At 47.8% G+C, this 22,052-nt stretch overlaps 1 protein-coding gene across 3 annotated transcripts in view; it reads right to left on the bottom strand.

Annotated features, from left to right (window-relative positions):
- Positions 1 to 8,327: 8,327 nt before the first annotated feature.
- Znf407 (zinc finger protein 407) overlaps positions 8,328 to 22,052 on the bottom strand; it is a 430,768-nt gene continuing 417,043 nt past the window's right edge. For all 3 annotated transcript variants that reach the window (XM_071602635.1, XM_027935301.2, XM_071602634.1), the window contains one exon: positions 8,328 to 10,709. In XM_071602635.1, coding sequence (XP_071458736.1) covers positions 9,370 to 10,709 — 1,340 coding nt within the window. In that variant the 3' untranslated portion in view covers positions 8,328 to 9,369. The remainder of the gene's footprint in view (positions 10,710 to 22,052) is intronic.

Genomic DNA, 22,052 nt, shown 5'->3' on the forward strand with positions numbered 1-22,052 from the left:
AACACATTGTGGCTGCTTCCTCATTCTGTTTTCCTATATAGTCCTCCAGGGTTGACCCTGGGGAGGAAGCCGTAGCCCACGCTGGTTTGCCATGGAGGTAAGAAGTGTAGTTCCAGTTGGCTGATCCTGGAGTCGGTGTGTCTATTAACTGCCCATTAGGGTGGCGAGGATTCGGTGTTTTCGTCTCAGCCCCTCTCTCCTGCTGTCCTCCTAGTCTAATGACAATACTATTTGCATTAAACTCATATTTAGTATGAATATTACAACTGTGTAAGTAGTGCCCACTATTATACCAAGTATTAAGTTGTACTAAAATTTGATTTCTTTTTAAAAAAATTATACTCTAATCTAGCTTTTTTCTGGCATTAATAATCATCTCCCTGTTTTTATCAGCTTAGATTATTTTATATGCCACCACTCATTTTTCCTAAACCATCCAAGCCCTTGTAACATATATTTAAATTTATCAAGCCATCTTTTTTCTTAGAACACCCCTTTTATCTGTTTTAATTATCATTGTCCTGAGCATTCTCTCTGTCTCTCTTATGTTGTTCTTTTGCCTGAATCCTAGGACTAATCAACCTTCTTCCAGAGCACACTTTTTTTGTAGTTTTATGAAAAGGGAAAGGGAAGCAAATTTTCAGAAAGCTTGCCTGTCTGACAGTGTTGGTGTTCCATCCTTCCCTCCACTGATAGTTTAGCTGGATACAGAATTCATATGGTGTCCACTAGGGTTCTGAAGATACTCCTTTTTGAACTTCCAGTACCCAGTGATACTTTTATTTTAGAAGGCTGATTCCATTTGTATTTCCTTGTGTGAGCTCTTTTAGTTTTCTCTGTGAGGGATTTTTGTATTTGCACATTCTGGGGTTCTACAATTTCATGTCAGCCAATATGAGTCTCTTCATTTGGTTTGATGGGTACTGAGTGAGTTCTTTTGAGCTGAAAAATCTCATTCTTCATCCAGTAAATTTTCTTGTATTTAACACTCTAAAAATTTATTTCTGTTTTCCTCATTATTTCTTTCCCAACCTTCTTTTAGCTAGATTTAGCTCTCCTACATTAATACTTTCTCATTTTAAAAAAAGTCTCTTATATTCTATTTCTTTGTCTTTTGGTCCTAGTCTTTGAGATTTTTCTTTAATTTGTCTTCCAACCCTTTGGTGGAATTTTTAAAATGATATCTATTGTATTTTTAATTTTCTGGAGCTCTTTCTTAAAAAAATACAAAAGCCTGCTATTACTTTATGGAAGCATACAATCTCTTATTATATAAGCGTTTTGAAGTTTTCTTTACATTTTATTCTGAGTTTCTTCCCCACACCACCCCCCCCCCCGCCGTTTATTTTTTTATCTTTTTATTCATGGGCTTTAGCTTTGAGAGAGGAGAGAGACACTGTGCTTGTCCTGCACTCCAGTTTTATTGGGGATTCCAGAGAAGTTTCCAGAGAGTCCTGCCCAGGTCTACCATTTGACTTTTGATGGACAGCAAGATGACATCAGACTTTTAAGTCTCCGCTGCCATGGCAACTCTAGGTCACCTTGGCTCATGCTGACCAGTTCTAACTGGATTCTTAATCACACATTCTTCCAGATCTTATGGTTAGGAGGAATTATTCTTATCTCCAAGAGTTTTCTGGTCACAAAAGTCTCTCCCTTCTGGGTAACTTAAGTTCCTCTTATCAACATTATTTTGAGTCTGCATTTCCTCCTGCAGTTAACAGGTAGGTTGCTGAGGAATGTGATATACCCTGTCCATTTAGGACAGGGAGGGCTGCAGGTAAATTGCTTCTTGGAAGAGCAAGCATGTGGGGGTCAGCACAGGGGGTCCATTTTATAGAATCATTCTCTAAACCTCGTGTTCCCACCATGCTTATCTGTCTGTCCCCTCACAACAGAGAGAAAGGAAGCCTCCAGAGGAAGCCAAGGGGCCAGTGGGCCCAGGGCCCAGTCATCCCTGCTAAAGGAATGGGTCTGTTCTGGATCTGCATCTTGAAACCAGGCTTGCAGGCCTGCCACACTGTCTCCAGACACTGCCAGCTGTCCCCTGGGTGGGGGGCAGGAGCATAGCCAGGCACTAACTTAATTCCATCTTGGGGAGTGAAGTCTTTGGTCAGACCCCTTCTCCGTGTGCTGCCTTGAACATCTGCATCCCCCCTCCTCTCCCGCTGGCCTCCAGGTAGGCCTGGCCTTCCTCCTTTGGTGCCGTGAGTGTCTTTCCTGGGCCTGCAGTGCAGGCTTGGTATGACAGGGCTCCATTTTAGCATAGCCACAAGTCACAACATGCCTCTGGGAAGCCTCTTATTTCAATTCCAACAATCCAGTGGGGGGACACCTGCCATCAGTGGACAAACATAATCTTGCTGGAAATTCTCCTCAAACATTTGTGGGCACTTGCCTAGGTGACACTTGACACACTGTCACAGGTCTTTGGAGCTGGTATGATATCCATTCACCAACTCCATTCTAAGAAGACCACCTAAGCCCAGGATGCAAGAAGGACCCATGACGTACATTGGTCCATCTGAAGACATCTTAGATCCATGGACTTGAAGTCCAGACCCTTGTCATGGGCCTCAGCTCAGGATCTAGATAGCATCTGCTATGTAGAATGGCAGAACATGTCCTCTGGAAGGGCCCTGGAAGACAGGCAGGCCAGGCTAGTGTCAAGCAAGGACACTGCTGTACAAATCCCTGTGGAGCCCACCAGCCTCTGTGAGAGCCTCCCAGAGCACCTTCTCTCCAGAAGCAAGCCTACCATTGCTTCAGGACTGCACGTGTGGGACCACCTTGGGCCCCACGAGGAGATAGCACCAGGGCCAGGAGCACCAGCGCCTTCTTGCTCAGATTTAATTAGTGACCTCAAACTCCGCCTGTGCAGGCCTGTCTGGTTTGCCTCAGGGTGCCAATGACTTTCTGTGGCAGATCCAGTTATCCTAGCCAGAGGCCACCCTCAGCTCCCCTTCCCTCCAGACTTGCTTCACCAAGATGAATTATGTTCCTCAACCCCAGGCACCACTGCTGTGCTGTGGAGTTCTGAGGTGTGGGATATGGGAGGAGTCACACGGACAGGCTTTCCCTCCCTCCTTCTGAGCTTCTCCCTCTCTGGTGGATCCGCTTCCTTGCAGGACAGTCTCAAGAGCTAGCCTCGGGCCACTGGGCATATCCTTTCTTGCTTTTCCCCCTTTCTTTGTTTGTTACCCAGGGTCAGGGAGTCTTTCTCCAGAAAAGAAAAAGCCACAATCATTGAAGACTACCCAGAACATCAAATTTCTTTTCATAGCAGGTTAAGGAAGGAACGTTGAGTGGAATAAATAGCACTGGCCGAGTCCTGAGGGCCAGAAAGAAACCGGGATGTAAGCAAATACAAATGTTAATAGGAACAGGGTGTATTTAGCCTGGCGCCAGAGGCACCAACTATGATGCTTCCTTTAAAATTATGATAATTATGCATGAAGAGAAAATCCTCTTTTGCCAGCTATTCGTTGATAAAAAGCTGGAAAAGTCACCTTGTTGTGTTTGACAAGACAGCTGTAAACCTGGTGTGGGTCCTCAGGTGTGATTCCGGGACCTCCTCATGGAGGAATGTTCTGTAGAAGGGTGGGAACAGGAAGAGAACGTGATTGAACCAGTTTGACCAAACGACGCGTTCACAGCACACTTGCTCCGTTCAATGCCTGCCCAAGACTTGTGTGAAAATTTGAGAAATTAGAACTAAAAAAACAGAAAGTGAATAATAAAATGTGAACAACTGGTGAAGAATGGAGAGTTCATGTTCCAACCTCTTCCTGCAGGACCACTCAGCCTAGGTGGGTGGGACCCTGCCACCAGGAAGCTGGCCCTGGGAAGCAAAGCAAGCTGGGCTCTGTCACGCCCAGGGGCTGCAGGTCACAGGAACGCCACCAGGGAGGGTGGGGGGAGTTGAGGCTGGTGGGCAGAATGCACTTGCCTGGGAGCCTCCCAGGGTCCAGGAGCCTGGGTGGTCACCAGTTCTCGGTTATGCTAGGAAAGCCAGGTCCTCTAAAGGGCCATAGGCTAAAACACTTTCCAGGTTGTGAAGCCACAGTGGGGCCCAAGGGGGCAGGGGGCCAGGCCTGGCGGAGGGTTCCCTCTAAGAGGGTTTGGTTGCACTCTGTCAGTCAGGCCTGCTCTGAAATAGGCCCAGGCTGGTGGCCAGGAGGAGGTCCTTCTGCCCGGGGTGCCCTCAGTACCACCTGTGCCCGACGGCTCTGTGCTGCCAGGAGGCCGCTGGCTGAACCTGAGCGGCCCAGGAGCCTCTGAAGAACTCCTCCATTCAACGGGAACTCAGCTTGGAGATTCAAACACAGGGCCTTACTTTGTGTTGGTTTTTATTCCTGTACTTAAAACATTATCTGAAGAGTAACATGAGAAGTCAGAAAAGGGAGAGCGGCACTGACACAGGGACTGGTCCGTGCGTTCATGTTTATCCTGGTGATAAATTGTCTTCTTGTGATGTTGAAAGCCATGTTGAAATCAGGTCATTTTAAAAGAATTTATTAAAAGGTATTGCAGATGCAGGGCCTTGGAGGAAGTCAATGGCTCCCTGCCTGAGATTTAGGGTGGATTCATTTAATTCTGGTCATGGGCCACACAAGATTCTGGCCCTTGCTCTCCCACTCTGGGAACGTTCCGTGAGTTACACCCTTCGCCTCCAGCAGAGGGGAGAGAAAGAGAAGCTAAAATCCATCCTGGGCTGGGGACTCAGGAACCTCAGAAGGAAGGAAGATTTTTACCTCATACTTATTTCTCAAGGTCCCCAAGAGGTCTCCACTTCATTGATTTAACAGACCCAGAACCCAAGATAAACAAGAGTGATTAAGTGATCTACGCCTGGGTCACGGTGGACACAGACCCTTTGTTTTCTCAAATTGGTAAACATTGGAAGGTCTCAAGGGCCAGACTCTAGTCCTGACTCTATAACCTGCACGCTGCGTCTCGGCCTCCAGTGGACGCCATGCGAGCCCAGCCTGGGGAGGCCTAAAGGTCTGCTTGGTACTCCAATTTCTGTTTGGAATTTCCATCTTCAGGATATTAAAACAAGTCTCATTTCCCCATGTTGGGCTGCAATAGATGCTCCGGGAAGAGCGGGTGACCTCGAGGCTGTGGGTCCAGACTCCTTACGCACCCCCAGCTCACCCTCCCTGCCCTCTGCCCCCTCCCTGAGTTTCCAAAATGTTTATTCGTGGGGTTACTTTTTTCATGGTGATAAAAAAATCAGGCCACAGCTGAAATCCTGAGCTCCAGTTGTGAAAATCGCTAAGGGGATGATTCAGCCCATCCCACCCCACCCTCCCTTGAGGATGTCAGGGGCCCCGTCGCTCCCAGGTCTCGAGATGGACCCTGGAGTGGAGGCAGAGGAAGCAGAGATCATCCCCTGACCCGGCGCCAGGGACCCAGCCAGTGAGGCGCGGCCTGCCTGGCTTGGCTGCTGGCTCTGCCAGCATGAGCGGGCAGCGTGGGCCTGCGCCGAGCCCCGAGACACCAACGCCCCCAGCTCCCAGACCCAGGGCCCTCCCCCAGCCAGCTTCTCTGTCTTTCTTTATCTCCAATTATAAAGCAGCGCCAGGTTTTCTCGTCAGCCACCGCCATGACTCCAAATGGCTTTTCAGTGTCAGGCCCATCAGGAAATTAACTCGTCATGCAGTGACAGCTGCTAATTTTTCCCCCTTACATGTCAGATGGATCGCCTGCTGAAGCTAATAATGAATCACCAATCCCTGATTAGAAGGTGCTTCCGAAACGTATAACTGCCACCCGAGCTAACTTTTTTCTTCATGTAAAATGATATCACCCTAGAGGAGTAGAAAACGAATCGTGTTCCCCACCATGGCGGAGCAGGAGGCAGCGGCTTCAGTGAGCGGTGCGCGCTCTTTCATTATGGGCTGATGCTAAACGGTACAAGAAGTGATGGCTGGAGCGCTTTTCCAGCTTGCTGAATGAATGCCCTTCCTCCCTGGCTCTCCTGCTGGAGCCCACCCTAGCCTAGGTTCTAAGCCGGTCCAGTTCTCTGTGTATGACATCATTCTGCCTTTCTGTTCAGGAAAAAAAAAAAAAAAAAAGCAGGGTAACACTGGGAAATATGGATGCTGTTGCGTGGTCCTAGGATTTCCCAGCTGCTGCGCTAGTGGGCGAGGGGCCTTGCCCCTCACAGTGGGAGTGGTGGTTGAGCTTCCGGGGCTTGGATGGAGACGATGGAGCAAAGATCCACCAGGGCTTCTGATCCTCCAACTTCTAGGCCTTTGACAAAAGTTCCTCTGCTTGACCAAACTTCAGTCTGGCCCATTAATCTGGGTATTCCTCAGGAAAGTCCTTTAGTAAGAACCCTGCTATGTCAGAGCTCCACCATCTCTAACGGACCACCCTGGACATCTGGTCAGGTTCCATCCCCACCTCCAGGAGATGTCTGGTGACCCTGGCCTGGCTTCAGCAGGAGTCCTGTTAGGTGGATTAGGTGGACTTAGCCAGAGACCTCCCCGCTGGCCCCCTCTCCTCAGTAATTCCCACCCAGTGGCGTCCATCCATTCCTCCTGGTTATAAATGCCCAGTGGTTCTGTCTTCAGAATCCACCCTGCTCTGGTTGGAGGCCCTTTTCTTCTACCATAGTTGTCCTGAATGACTGTTTCACCACAGTAGGTGCCAGCAGTGCCAGCCTCAACGTTATGGATTTCCAGCATTTTGCTGACGCCATCTTATCACCCTTACTTTTGAAGCAAGTCAGGTAGCAGAAAGGATGCTCTCAGCACAGTGTTGTGGTTTTGTTTGCGTGTTTGCTTTGTGGTGGGAAATGTTTAGTAAGCATCCTCTCCCCCTCACCCTAGCCTGCCTGCTTCAGTCGCAGCTTTGCACCAGTGACCTCGAATGGCTAAAATGTCCTTTGTCTGGAAAGGGCGATCTGCAAATCTCCACCACACTCCCAAGAACTGGCCAATTTTTGCCCCGGAAGTAGAAACCTAAGCCATTTCTAGATGCTGCCATGGAAAACTGGTCCTCCTGTCATGCCATGTATCCTTGGGGCTCAGTCATTGATTGGCTATAGTTTAATATAATGTGGTCTTTCTGGGCCAGTCTCCAAGTAGATATTCATTGGCTTTGCTTTCTACTTCTTTAAACTTGTTAACATTCCCTGGAAAAAAACTCAAAGAAAGCTACAAGCTTGTTGTATTTTTTCCAGACAATCCACACTGCGATGAATGTCCCCTGCTCGCAAGTCCTGCCACGCCTCATTGTTCTGAGGCACACGTTTGTGTATGTGCTTCTTAAAGCCCCTTACATTCCAGTAGTTGTGTAATGAGAGAGAAGGGAGAGGTAACATTAACCCAACTCTACAGGTAATTACAGGATACAATAGCCTGGTGAAGCCTCCGCAATCCTTCTGAGCCTAGAAACACCTTCTGAACAATTCTTTTTATGCAAAGGCCTGCTCTTTTCATTGTGCATACAACGTGATTGCTGGTTTGACACTGCAGGCTACACTGGTTTTATGAAGGATTAAATGCCACCTGAGACATATTTATCCTAAATAAATCACAAACGGTAAACTGCAGCATGTCAGTGTCAACACCCTGGACTGCAGCGGAAAGGTTAGCCACACAGGACTAAGCACAGTCAGGCATTAGCATCAGAGCCGCAGGGCCGCAGGGCCGCTGCTAACAGGAGAAATGATCAAGAAGAAATATTTCCACTGAAAAACACGCCCCCCCTTTCCTAACATGTATGAGAAGCTTGGAGAGGGCCATCACTTTGTAAAGGTCACCTCTATCCTGATAACAACGGGAGCTGATCCTGTCACTGTTTGCCCAAGACAGGGCTGAAGAAGAGCCGAGTAGCCCTGCCATTTTTAGGAAACACGAGCTAGTCACACTCAGCTAATTATGAATCTCAGTGTCAGACCTGAAGTTTTACCTTTCATTTTTTTGGGAGGGGTGGCTGTGTAGACGGAGGTGGCCCTGGAATGGGCCGAAATCAAAGCAGCGTGAGGAAGCCAGGCAGGGCGCAGGCTCGCCTCCCAGTGGCGCTGGCCCCATGGCCTCAGGCAGAGACTATGTGGTGCTGCACTGACAGAAGGAAGGGAGGACCAGCTTCCTTTCCTGTTAGTTCTCCAGGATTTCTAGATACAAACCATGAGAGAACACGATCTTGTCGCAGAAAGTGCCTGGGCCATCTGCCGCACGTTCACAGTGAGCTCGACCTGCAGAAGGTGCTGGCTGGAAGTATACTGGCCGGGGAGAGGAGCAACTGCCTGCAAGCCACTCTCCTGAGCTGTCACAGCGGCCCCACAGCTGGTCACTCAGAGCAAGACATCATCATTATCTTTAATGCTGTCATTTTATTTAAAAGAAAACAGAACAAAAACAACAATTTTGGGAAAAAAAACAAGACCAATAGTATCAAGAAACAAATGACTGGAACATGAACTTGCACCCAGTAGTTGTAGTGAATCCACAACTCAACACAGACAATGCTGGTCAGGCAAGGGGTACGGGGCATGGTTTCTATTTGTTAATGTTTAATGTCAGCTTTTCCATACTGACACAAATAGATCCTGCAAAATGATATCAATACAAACATTTGTTATAAAAAGCAAAATATTGATATGAACAATATTTTCCAGAAGTATGCATTTCATGTATGGACTTTATGATATGGAACGAAGTCAAAATCAGAAGTATCAGCTTTCTTAACCAAGGTCTATTTTAACTGATCATGAACAGCAAGGCTTTGCTTAACCAGAGTCATCAGATTTCTGTTATGCAGAATGCAACCAGAGCAACGGATACACCTAAAATGCTTGAAGAGGGAATTTATACATGAAATCTACTAACAGGCTTCCTTTGGTCTGGGGATACATTATCCTAAAACTGGAGAAAACAAAACAAAAAAACCAACCAAGGTTGTGGTGGTGGGGAGCGGCTGCTGCAGGATGTAATCACTGTAGCTGCGACTTTCAACCAGACACATAAGGAAGGAAGTGAGGACAGAGCTGCAGGCCAGGCAGCCAGTGACAGGGGTGTTTCCAACCTCCCACGCAGGAAGGGGAAACCAGGAACTGCTTCCCTTGGTGCAGGATGGGGCGGGGCAGGCCCAGGAGCAAAGGGCTGGAAGGCACAGGCCCTGTCCCTACAGCATGCCCCTGCCCTTCTACTGTGATCTGCAGCTACTCCAGGGCACCAGCTGGGTGCCTGTGAGTGCTTTTCTAGTGGCCTCTGTCACCACCCCTGCAGAGAGCAGGTGTGGCACTTACTGGAGCCATGTGGCCAGTGTTCGGAAGGTTAGAGGGAGCTCAGGGGCACACCAACCTCAGCGCGGGCCTTTCCACACTGGCCCTGCGCCCAGCGTCAAGGCCCCACCTCAGGCTTCCTGGAGCTCACTACTTTCTCTTTGGCTCTGGATCACCGTGGCTGTCGGGGTGCCCTCCTGGGTGTAAATGACCATGCTTGTCAGCTGCTCCGTGCCATTTGGGGCCACAGCCTCAGCACGAAGCGCAGCCCCAGCCTGCAGGATCTCCTGAGAGCCAGCTGTCTCTATCACAGTGTGGGAGTACACGCCGCCATCCTCCTGCTCCCCGGGGGGCAGCTCCGTCACAATGTAGTGAGTAGCGCCCTCGGGGAAGCTGCTGCCTGACTCCCGGACCATGGCCTGGACCAGCTCCTCTGTCACAATGATCTGTGAGATTTCCCCATCAGACTCCACCAGGTCCACATGCTCAGCTGGCACCCGCAGGCCATGGGCGTCCGCCTCTTGCATGATGAACTGGGAGCCCTCCCCAGCCACCATGTGGACAGCGCCCTCCTCGTTCAGGATGACCTGAGTGACACCATCCTTGACCAGCTGGCCGGCCGCAGCCGTGTCACACACAGCAAACTGCAGGACTCCTCGGACCATCTTCTTCAAGGCCACCTGGGCTCGCTCCTGAGATGCAACAATGGTCGAGGGCCGGACAACCTGGGTCAGCACCTCCATGGCTGCTGTGCTCTCCTGAGCATCCTGGAACATCTGGATCTCTGGGGCCTCCGGGTCGGCAGTGGTATGGGAGGCCTCCTGACTGGGCAGCCGGATCAGCACGTCTTTATGGCCTGGTCTGGCCTTCTCCTCATGCCCAGGCCTGCCCTCCACCTCCCCTAACTCAGTGACGGCACACAGCAAGGCGTCTAAGGCTGAGGAGGCATCGGCAGGGGGGGCCCCAGCCTCGCAGAGACTCAGAATCTCCTGCTTGGTCACCTGCTGTATAACAGTGCCCCCTGCACTGAGGGACTCATCCACGCCATGACCTTCCACTGAGCCCCCCACAACGACCACCTGGGTGGCTCCGTCTGCCAGCTGCTCAGGGATGATGGGCCCTGGCACCACGCTGCCCACGTGGGCTCCGTTCTGACTCGTGGCAATGACCTGCCCGTCTTCTGTGATGTGCACCACTCTGGCCACTTGGCCAGCCATTGCCAGCGTCTGCAGCGTGGCTGCAGCGGTCTCTTCCACAGAGGCATCCAGGGCAAACTCCCCATCGTAGCCCTGGATGATGATGACTTGCTGGACCTGCTCGGAGGCCTGGGCAGGCCTCTTGCTGCTCCTGAGGGCCTTCTCTCTGACAGGAGACTCCTCTGCCAGTGCGGCTGCAGTGAAAGGGCTGTCTGTCTCCACAAAGGTGGCTCCCTGTCCCTTCAGACGGCACTCGTAGGACTTGGACACGATGCCTGTGGGAGACAGGACCAGTTAGAGCCTCAGAATCAGGACTTTCAGACTTAAAGCAAGATGGCTGCTCCTCAGGAGCTCTGCAGCCTCAATCAAACACAGCGGCCACTCTGCAGGAGCGCCCACGGCTGCACCCACCAACAGCGCCATGAGGCTGTGTGCCCACATGTGTAAAGACACTTACAGGTATGTTACTGGTTTGAGAGTGCAAACAGCTGTATGTTCTGTATGCATTTTCCACACTTCTGCATTAACTGTCTGAACACAGTTCTCAGGGGAGTGCTTGCTTTCCAGCTCCTGGGGAGGAGCACAGTTGCTCCCTGTCACCCCGTCTCTCATAGCACATGCAGTGACTGGTGTTAAGTAAAGCTCAGCAAACAGTCAGAGCAGGGTCCTCTAACCCAAAGGAAAATCCTTCTTCAATGTCCAGATATTACGTACAGTATATTTGTTTAGTCAACAAAAAGAACGAAAGCCTTCCAGATTAAATTTTCAAATGTGGCATCAATAAACGCAGCTGTTAAGTGAAATTCAGCACACACTGAGTGTCTCCTACACCTCAGGTAGTGAGCCTGGTGAACAGACAGCCCAGGGGGGCTGCGGCGAGTCCCTGTGGGCTGGGCGCTGTGCCTGGCACTCTGCTGGGTCTTGGGCACACAAAGGTGGATGTGCAGCCTGCCAATGTAAGCCTGAGTGGGAGGTCTGGAATGCAACCCCCACTGCCCCACCGACTCCAGTCCAGCCTGGCACTTGGTGTTGGGGGAGCACATTCTTGGTGTGGGGCGGGATGTTCCTGCTGAGTGACTTGACACTACGGAAGGTGACAAGCACAAGCACAGAGACAAAGAGGCTACAGGCTCAGGCCATAACATAGAATATTTGGGAAAGATCTATCAAAGACAACATCAGTCTTTTATTTTTTGTGGTACTAGGCATTGAATTGAGAGGTGCTCTACCACTGAGCCACTCCTTAACACTCTGCCTTTTAAAAATTATTTTGAGATGGGGTCTCACTGAGATGCAGAGGTTAGAGAGGAGGGGGCATCCCAGAAAGAAGCCAACCCAGGAGGCTTCTCTGCTGTGGTCAGCAGCTCAGGCTTCCAGATTAGACAGTGCATGGGCAGTCAGGCTGCACCAGGCCTCACGCCCTGTGCTGAGACACTGTGGGTGCAGGCTGTAGAGAAAAGAAACCTACTGAGTGATTTTAAGCAGAAAAAGTATAGAATTTTTACAGAGGAGGCAAGATGTATGATCTTCCAGGTCATTTCTGAATTTCTTTTCGTGAAAACACTGTGCCTCTTTAGGAAATGCCACAATAAGCCTCTTGGGCTGTAGGTAGGGGCAACAGGGGAGGTGGCTTAGCTGCACTCTCTGTGAGACGCGAGGGAAAGGAAGGAAGCCCAGGGATAGGGATGAGAAGCGGAGCCAGGGGAACCCCCTGGCCTGGGCAGTGATGGGCCAGGAAGGGCAGGTGCATCCCAGTCCTCCCAATCTATGGTTCCTAACTGGATACCACAGGTAAGCAGGTGAACTGTCCACCTGGGAAGACAGCGGTCCTGACAGGCTGGAGTGGCGATGGGAGCAGGAGCTTAACACCCATCTGGCAGACCTGGGTGGGGACTGAACTGCCATCTGTACTATAGGAAGAAAATGGGCAGTAGCACTGGGGTCAGGGGAGGAGGCCAGAAAGGGACCACAGGGATGGGGGTGCTGCAGGAAGGGTGCAGAGTAACACTCCAGCCTCCACCAGGTCAACTGAACCAGTCCCTAATTCAATAGGGCAAGGGGCACTGGAAATTGTAAGCTTTATTTTCATGGGAAAAGAAACTGACTCTTTAAACAGAGCTTCTGTTTTCTTTTTTAAATCTCAATTTTTCTGTTTTGTTATCATTGTCTTCTTTCCTGACAAATAAGAGATGGCCTAAAGAAATGGTCTATGTTCAGCATTCCATGTACCAATAGAACCACATTTTTGAGATATTCCACTTTACTCTCTTAGATACGGGTCAGCTGCTTAACAGTATACCTTATCCTTACCAAAGGGAAACAGGATTAAGAATTCTATTGGTTATTTATTACTGGCATCCCTGAGAGACAACAATTTTGCTTACCACATTTGTCCGTGTTCTGCAAGAAACCATTTCTTTCAACACTGTGTTAATTCTGAGCAGAGACCTCAGGCAGAGGCCTGTCTTCCAGCAGGGTCAGCACTGCAAGAGGGACTGCAGAAGCTGTCAATGGTATCCACCAAGAGGACCTGTCCAGGATCATACCCAAACTGCAGGACAGTGGTCCTGGATTTGCAAGAATTAAATGTCAAGTATTATCATTCATTCTTTCTTGAAAAGTGTGAACATAGCATGAATCTTAGAAAGGTCATGGAATCTTAGGTCAAGAAAAGACCAAGGGGTGGCTAGGTTAGCTCCATTCCCAGGAGCTCCTCCCATGTGTGTGCAGCAACAGCAGCATCCCCTGGAGCTCAGTAGGCAAGCCAGGCAGAGATCACCACATCTCAAGGTAAAGTAACCCTTTCCAGAGGAGGGACCCACAGGTCCCTAAGTCTAGTTAGGACTCCATACTTAGAGTGCATCCTTGCTTCCTCTCACTGACTCCCCTCGAAGGCACAGAGAACAGCTGGGTGCTACTAACTCCAGCTCCCAGGCAAGCGCTGATGGAGCACAATGCAGATCCGTGGTGTAGCAGCCACAGGTTTGCATGCTGTGGTGTGCAAGCCTCTGCGTCTCACACGGGCAGTGACCCTCTGAGCTCAGAGCAACTTCCTGCCTCTCCTTCCCCGCGCTCTAGTTGACGAAAGAAGAGCAGCCAATTGCCTGGTGAAGACTAGATTGTAGAAGATAAGGATGAGAGTGGTTAAAGCACAAGGATCCTAGAAAGTAAAGCCTGAGCCACTGTCGATACATTTCAACCTGGTCTCAAATCATCTTCTGAACTTTAATCCCCCTCAATTCTCTCTCTTCTAAGAGGTTAGAAGGCCTACAAGGAGAAGGCTTGGCATGATTGGAGTTCCACAGAGATGCCACATTCTTCTCCATTTATGCTTCAGTTTGGGCTGGGCCTGGTGTGGTCCATCCCTGGTGAATTTGCCACCCATCAGGACCTCTACTCTTAGTGGAATGTGCTTTAAACATTCTCCCTGGAGTCTGCTGCAATTTCTCCCCTAGTCCCTACTTCTCTCCCTAGGATGCAATATTCTGCTTGCCTTCTTTATAGTCTTCACTTGATTTGTTTCTGCCCATTCTTTAATTTCAAGGTCATTTTTAGTCTATTCAGAATTTGTAGAAAATAAAGGAAATAATGACACAAAAACAAAAAACAAAGAAGGTAGCCTTCAAATCATTCCTCTCCTCAACTAATCATAAGAAAAGGACATTACCATCAGATTAAACAGCAGGAGAAACCAGGGCAGAGGGGAAAGAAAGCACCAGCTCCCCTCCTCAGGTGGGCTCTCAGAGAAGTGCCACATGCTGAGTCCAGGCAGCCCCTGCCCCCAGCAACTGGAAGGAAGATCTCTTGGGTACAGAACGATCCTTTGAATCCCTTGCGGCACTGATAATTATGCTCCTCTGAACTACTTACTGAATTTATTTGAATCCAGAGGTGGGTTAGGCCACCTCCAGACCATTAAAGTAAACTACGTGGGTAAATACTGCTGTCAGCCGGGCTGTGAAGACGCTTAACGGCACCAGCGCTTGCACCTCCGGCAGCACAGGCCTGCTAGTCCATCACAGTTCATAAATGTGCGTGCAGGTCCATCTTTTGATTCAGCAATTTAATAACTTCGAGTGCTGTCAGTACTGCTTTGAAAAATAGCACCTATAAAATGTAACAGCCTCAATCAGATTGAAAAAGATTCACCCACTGAAGATTCCTCCATTTCAACCATAATGAATTAATGTGGAGCTATGTAGAAGTTCAAGTGTCATTTAAACGAATGTGAATCTCTACTGCAACTTTAAATTCCAACTGGGCTATGACCAAGAATTTACTGGGCACGTCGACTTCCGTTTCTGAGCTCTTTCTAGTAAATATGAACTGTAAACCTCACCAAGGCAAATGGCCAAATGGATATGGCATTTGGAAAACAGGACCACAGTACAAATTTTATCATGGACAGCTTAGTCCCTGGTGTGACTCCACATGAGCACAGATCTTGAGTATACTCCAGCAGCCCAGCGCAGTATTTGTACTGCACTTTACATTTTTTTTAAAGATGTCAGATTTCAGTCTAACAGTAGCTAACCAAACAGGCCTGTTCTGGATCTGTTTCCAGTAGGGCAGACGGTGCAAGAGGAGCTAAAACACAGCTTCAGGACTGTTCCTGAAAACTCCAGCTGAGTGCTCGTTTGCTTCCTCGAGTACAAAGATACCATCCCGCCTTCTCATAGCTAAATGCATTAAAAGTTTACAATTTGGTTGAAATAAAAAGGTTTTTTTTTTTTTTTTGGTATTTGAGGGCTTGTTTTGGGGGAAGTGATTTCGAGTTACGCTCCCTTTTCCAGAATTCCACAATGAAGCTGCAGCCCTCTCTGGAAGTAGATATGGAAAGCACAGCTTCTCCCTGCCAGAAGGGTGGGTGAGGTGTGGGGACGGGGCTCTCCCCACAGGCTCCGACCGACCGCTCCGCTGTATGGTGCTTCTGGGATGAGCTGGTGAGCACCTGACCCCTCCTCCTGGGGTGAGCTCCCCTTTCTTTACTGCCATCTCTTCTTCCCACAGAATAAATACCTTATGCTTTTGTTAAGCTTACATTTAATTAAAATGTACAGAATTTGTGCAGTAAACCCGAATGAAACAAATAAAACAAGGGCCCCCTCTCTTGAAGGCATACGTTGTGAATGAAAAATGTCATTACAGACTAAAAAATTTTGCAGTAAACAGGGCCTACAGAGAGAAGTTTCCCCTGTAATGACATCCATAAAATACACAAATGGCACTTTTAGTACCATCCTGAATATGGCATTTTCTGTGCTCTACACACAATCTAAATGGTTTGATCATAGAGCATAATACTCCATTGGGTTTATAGAACAATCAATGTTCCATAAAATGATGTATTTATCCAATAGCAGGCTCAGCAGTTACTGGTGTATGACACTGTAGGACACAGGCTTGGGCTCCTCGGCAGCACACATACTGGCTGTAAAACTTATCTAACCCACTTCAACAACTTCATCTCATCTGTGGCAAGTAATTTGTGGAAGCCTCAGCTTGGTTTAAAAAAAAACTTGTAATAAAAATTCATAGAATTTTCAGGAGAATGAAAGCTGATGACAATAGAAAGGTCACATTGTGTCTGCACTAAAGGGGTCAAAGGTTGCTGGCAGTTCTAAAACTGAAAGTAGATTTCATGCATCGCGTAGCAGATAAAGATGGCATTAAAAAGACACGGCGTGGGGTGACACGCCTCACGCCCACGAATGCCTGTGCTAATATCCTCTGCAAACCGCTCCGTTGCCATGAGCCAGCACTTATTTTCCATCTCCAAGCCTCTTCTGAACTAAATGTTTACCCACTGCTGGTTACATCTCAGACACTGCAGAGTTTAGACTTTATATTTTGGTAGGGTCACTAACATTGAAAATTCTGGGTTGGTTCACTGTAATAATTAAAGCACCTTGAATATGAAGCAATCCAAAAAATAATACTTTTCATATAAAAATTTTGGGCACACATGACACTGTGATTCTTAAGCCACATGTAATTTTTCTCAACTTCAATCTTAAATTGTAATTTTAACAGGAATGTTAAGAAATTATACTTAATGTCTATTAAAATGAAACAATATTAACAGATTATGCTAATAAATTTGAGCCATATTTTAATGTCACAAAAGCTTATAAGTTTCTCAAGTGAAAGCAGGAAAAATGACAAATTAAAATTCAATGAAATATAACCTTTTAGAAATTTCAAAGCAGGGAATACATTATTCTTACAATAGCAGTCACCAATAGTTTAGCTGGTCAAACCAACGTCGATAACTGTCCTGTGACTTACTCATTCTATAGACGTAATAATCTCTGGTATCTGCAGGACACCACTCCACCCCAGCTCAGAAGATGGGGTGATCTCTAGGCAGAGGCGTCACCACAGGGCCCTCCCACCTCTGGCAGCTTCCCTTGCCACTGCCCAGGTCCTCAAACTCCTGGAGGGAAACCCTTGTCATGGAGTCCAGAGACTTGTCTGGGATCATCAATCTGACAAATAATCCCGACAGGGGTCAGGAAACCTCTTGGCCTCATATCCCACCAACTAACTGGCAACTCCTCCTTTGAGAACACAGGTTGGTCAATGCCTCATATCTCTCCATTACTTCCAGGGTTGGAAACACATTCTGGTCAGTGTTGCTAAAATTCACACAGAAAACAGAAATAAATGGGTTACTTGAGATACAAAATTAAGAATTAACTTTTAGCCCTTGACATGCTTGTTAAACAGGATAGCTACAGCAGAGGGGAGCCTCGTTTCAGAGCGCAGGCTTGTTCTGGTCATCCTAAACCCAAGGTAAACCTAAGCTGACCTTCACTGGTCTAAGCATATGTCAGAAAGATCACAACAGTAATTAACGGGTGTTTTGGCAAAAACCAGTCCTAAACCACAAATACCCATACAAAGGCTATGTTGAAGGGTTATACAGAAAAAGTCATTGTTATGCCCTCAATTTCATGAAGGCCTATGTTTTGCAAAAGGAGATGGCGAAATTACTTTTCTGTGAAAAATTAACTGAAATCCACACCGTTTCTGAGAAGCTCTTAATGCATGGCATGCAATTTTTAGTGAAGGAATATTTACAACAAACCAGGTCACAAATTTAGTACCACAAATTTCAGTCCTGCTTTCTTAATTAACATCAACGCTACTCTTAACAGTAGTAGCAAATGAAGATAACCAAAATATAATCCCAGAAAAGAACCCTAAGATACCCAGAAAAAATGAAGAATAAATTTTATCTCAAGTTGGAAATATATAATCGCTCAGGTTTCCAACTTTACCAAGAATAGTCTCCCTGGACCTGGGTATTTCCATGGGTACTGAAGAGTGACAAAGAATAAAAGACAATATTTTACCTTTAAAGTCACAAACCCTAAGAAATTTTGTATTATATCAGACCCTTAGGTATATATTATCATTTTCATGCATGAAGATCTAGCAGTAATGGGAGCTATGCACACAAATCTCACTCAGCGAGGCAGGGCTGTGTCTGTTAAGGTTATCTCCACAGGCTTTCGGGGGTGAGGGGAGGGCAGAGTTAACTGTTTCTCTACTGTGCAGGAGCCAATGAGCTAACTGTGATATGTCAGAACACATCAACCTGACTCTGGAAACTGGACTCATACGACAGAAATGGCATCGTTGAGTTTCACAGAGGGTGAGTAAGCAGCACTTTAAAGTCAGATTGTAAAGTGCTCTGATCTTGTCATTTACCCATAAAGAGTACATCTTAAGCGCTCAAGTGTCTCCAGTCCCATTGGAACAAACCGAGGAGGGGAGCGGAGGGGAGGGGAGCGGAGGGGAGGGGAGGGGAGCGGAGGGGCCCACAAGTGCCAGCACAGGCCAATCTCCCATGTGGCACACGTTTTTGGGTGCCGGGATCAACCTTGGCTTGGGGGTGGGGGAGGTATGCTGTGGATGTTCTTTCTTTTCCCTGCAGCCTCCCTGGGAGCATGCAGTCTCAGGGACCACACTTCCCCTCTCCAGTGCATCGTCACCCGTATCAGCATCAGTGAAACAGCCTGACAACAGTGACAGCAGGAGTGCCCTTCCCACTTTTGCACAGGGGAACCTGGAGGCTTAGAAAACAGCTGGGGAACGTCAGGTCTCCTGAAGACCTTGACACTCTATCAGAGAGAGGACACCCTATTGCTCCCGGTAAAGGCTTCCTCTGACATCAAGACTTAACCAACACAGGGACACTCTTTTCTGCATTAGGGAGTTATGAAATTAAGAAGCCCAATGACCTTCCCCTAAATGTCCTCTGACAGTCTGTAAACACCTAATACAGATAACACAATGTTGGGAGACAAGGCCTATTTTTCAGAAGGTGTACACACATTATACACACCTTGAAATTATGCAAATAAGAAGCCCTGCCGCTGTCCTTGGAGGGCCTGCCTCTGACTAGGCTGACTCCAGGGGCTACTGGGGCAGACTTGGCGGGTGGGTCTCTTTTGCTTTTCTGGCAAACCCTAGGAAAAGACCACATTCACTTTTGTAGTCATGTTCATGTTTCCTTCCTATTCTAGTATCTTCATGTCTTTCCTGAGGAAATGACGGCAAACAGATATTTGTCTCCATTGCAGACACTTTTGTATGTAGGTAAAAAGAAAACTGCTTCTTAGTAACAGCACAGAGGCACCATTAAAATCAAATTTACAGTAAACAGAACCTACAGCTGGGGTAAAACGCTAACTGTTAGTATTTTAATTATCTGCAAGGCTTTCAGAGGTCTAACATCTGCTCGTAGCCAAATGACAGCAGCTGCTTGTGTTCACTCAGAGCAATGCGGATTTCTCCTCCACATCTTAAAATGAATCATATGTTTTGGGCAAATGTCTGCCATTTCCTCCTGAGCTGCTGTGAAAGGGGACCAGAGTATCTTGTGGGTGACAACCCAGCAGGCCTGACCTCTTCACAGGAAAGAGACCCAAAGCCATCAAAACTCCCTGAGTGTGAAGTGAATACATCAGAAGTGGAACCAGAGGCCCGGGTGTGCCCTTCAATGCCACTATTTGTTGGCATGAGGAGCTGGTTTTGGCACTTTATAACCATGTGTAGGATGGGGCCCCACAGAATGAAGCTGTTATGGTTGGAAATGAGGTGTTCCCTAAAGCCTCCTGTGTTAATGCAGGAATATTCAAAGGTGAAATGTGAGGGCTGTAACCTAATTAGCCCATCCTAATTTGAATGGACTGACTGGTAACTGTGGGCAGGTGGGTGTGGCTGAAGGAGGTGGGTCACTGGGATGTGCCCTTGGAATGGATCTTCTTCCTTGTGGTGCCTTCCCCTTCTCTCCCAGTGTTTCCTGGCCACCATATCCTGAGAAGCTTCCCCCCACAACACCCTGCTGCCATGATGTTCTGCCTCTCCTTGGGCCCAGAGAAATGGAACTGGCCCACCATGGACTGAAACTCTGGACTCTTGAGCCAAAATAAATCTTTCCTCCTCTAAGTTGTTCTTGTCAGGTATTTCAGTTACAGTGACACAAAGATGACTAACACAGAAGTCAAGGAGAGAAAACAGGGTCGATGAGAATGAGTGGCAGCAGGTGTCTGGTGGAGAGCAGCTTGGTGTTGTACCTAGTCTTAGGTGGAGCCCATGGATGCTGCCATGGTCCAGGTGGAAAACATAACATTTTCTTTTTAACCAGTGGATACTGCAATGTTTACTTAGAACATTTCATAAGAACATTTTCCTAAATATCTACAGGAATCTCCTATTTAAAATCACAGAATATCTGTGGCTTGCCTGAGTACTAGAGAATAATATTTTATTGGGACAATACAGTTTATAACTGATTTTAGAAAGACAAACAATAGACAAATGGTAAGACTTATTTTGAAAAGACTGGAAAGAATAAAAACTGACTTGCAAATTCAAATATGAACTGCCAGCTTTTGGAGCCTGAGGTTTGTGCAACACAGTGAGTAAATCAGCAGTTCTCCCTCTACATGCCTCGCCTGATTTTGAGGAGTGAGGAGAGTTCAGTAGGGAATCCTTGAGAAGCACTGTGGACAACCCGAGCAAAGGCTGGCTCCAGGCCTGACCTGGTGAGTGTCTGAAACCATATGGGACATGGATTGTATGCCTGCATGCTGGGATGTGGCTGACCTCAGGGACATCTGAGGTGTTAGGAGGTATAGTTCTATGCCACTCTGTTGCAGGGGTTATGCAGAAAACATACCTAAAGTCTTCAGAAGTTTCTAGTATATGTATATTTAAAATAGAAGTCAAATGAGGTATCATGTAGTCATGAATCATGGGGCCAGGAACACACAGAGCCATAGTCTGCTCTTGTGTGACCATGAAAACTACCTCCATAAAATTAATACTTTAAGGAGTTTGAAGGCTTCACCAAACAGGCAACAATAGCTTGCCTTTTCACTAAAAAACTCTTTACAAGTAGTTGGATGCTCTCAGACTGGCAAGCATATGTGACCACTATACATGATACCACATACACCCATCAGTAATACCCATATATGCATTCCATCCTACCATGATGCCATGCAGGAAAACGAGCGCAAAGCTGTGCCCAGGGTGTCAAGTGATGGGAACGGTGGCTGGGACACGTTGAAATTTAAACCCTGCATGCAATCAGAACTCAGGAACTCTCATAGAAGCTGAGTTACAGTGAGCAAGTGTGTCTAGGGTTCTTAAGGGTTGGCAGCTGGTTGCGCACTGGAACTCCCAGCCAAAGAGAATAAAGGTGTAGGCCTGATGAAGTGAGGGCTTTGTGGGACACAGGAAACTGGAAGGCAGGCCTGATCCTTCATGAAGGAAGGGGCTTCCAGGCCTTTCTTCGAGCTCCAGGGTAAGTGCACGGCTCCTGAGCACGTGCCTGCACCCCATACTTTCACTAGTTACAGAACTAGACAATTACTACTTTCTAAAACTTAAACATTTTATATGCTTAATAAAATGTCAAGTTTCCACATTTCTTGAGACTTTCACGAACACACTGCACTACACATGAGCTGCAAGTGGCCTCACATCCCTTCCCTCCTCAACCCGCTTCCTGCCTCAGGTCTCCAGCATGCCAACTGCAGGTGTGAGGCTGAGACAGGCTGGGCTGAATGTGGGGGTCTGGTAGGAAAGCAGGGCCTCTGTTCCCTTGGGTCCCAGAACTCAGATCCTAGAGAGGAACTTGTACCACATACCTCCCTGGCTTTGGTAGCGGCTGGGGTGCAGTGCTGACGCTCAGTGCTAGAGCAATGCCTGCTGATTTTCAAGAGCTGAGCAAGCTCTTAAAGGGCAGGGCACTTAAGGAACTGTAGCAGCTGTGGAATGCCACAGTTCAGCATTTTCACTCCATTTCAGCAATGCAGCCCCCTGCTCCAGCCCCAAATACCGTCTCCTCCACTCAGGTGGCTCTGACGCTGGCACTATACCTCACCAAGTCTCTGAGATGGAAAACAGGAGCACTGCACTGCCTGCAAGGAAAAATGCCCACTGAGAAAACAAGTGGTATGACTGCTGCTGGGTCACTCAGGCCTCCATGAGCATGGAAGAAAGCACCTGGTACCTCTGCACCCTGGCACGTTATCCTCATGATGGGCATGTCTGTGTTCTAAGGCCATGGGACCAAGACACGTCCATAAGAAAATACT

The sequence above is a fragment of the Marmota flaviventris genome, chromosome 16 (genome assembly GCF_047511675.1).
Source record: "Marmota flaviventris isolate mMarFla1 chromosome 16, mMarFla1.hap1, whole genome shotgun sequence".
Taxonomy (NCBI): Eukaryota; Metazoa; Chordata; class Mammalia; order Rodentia; family Sciuridae; genus Marmota; species Marmota flaviventris.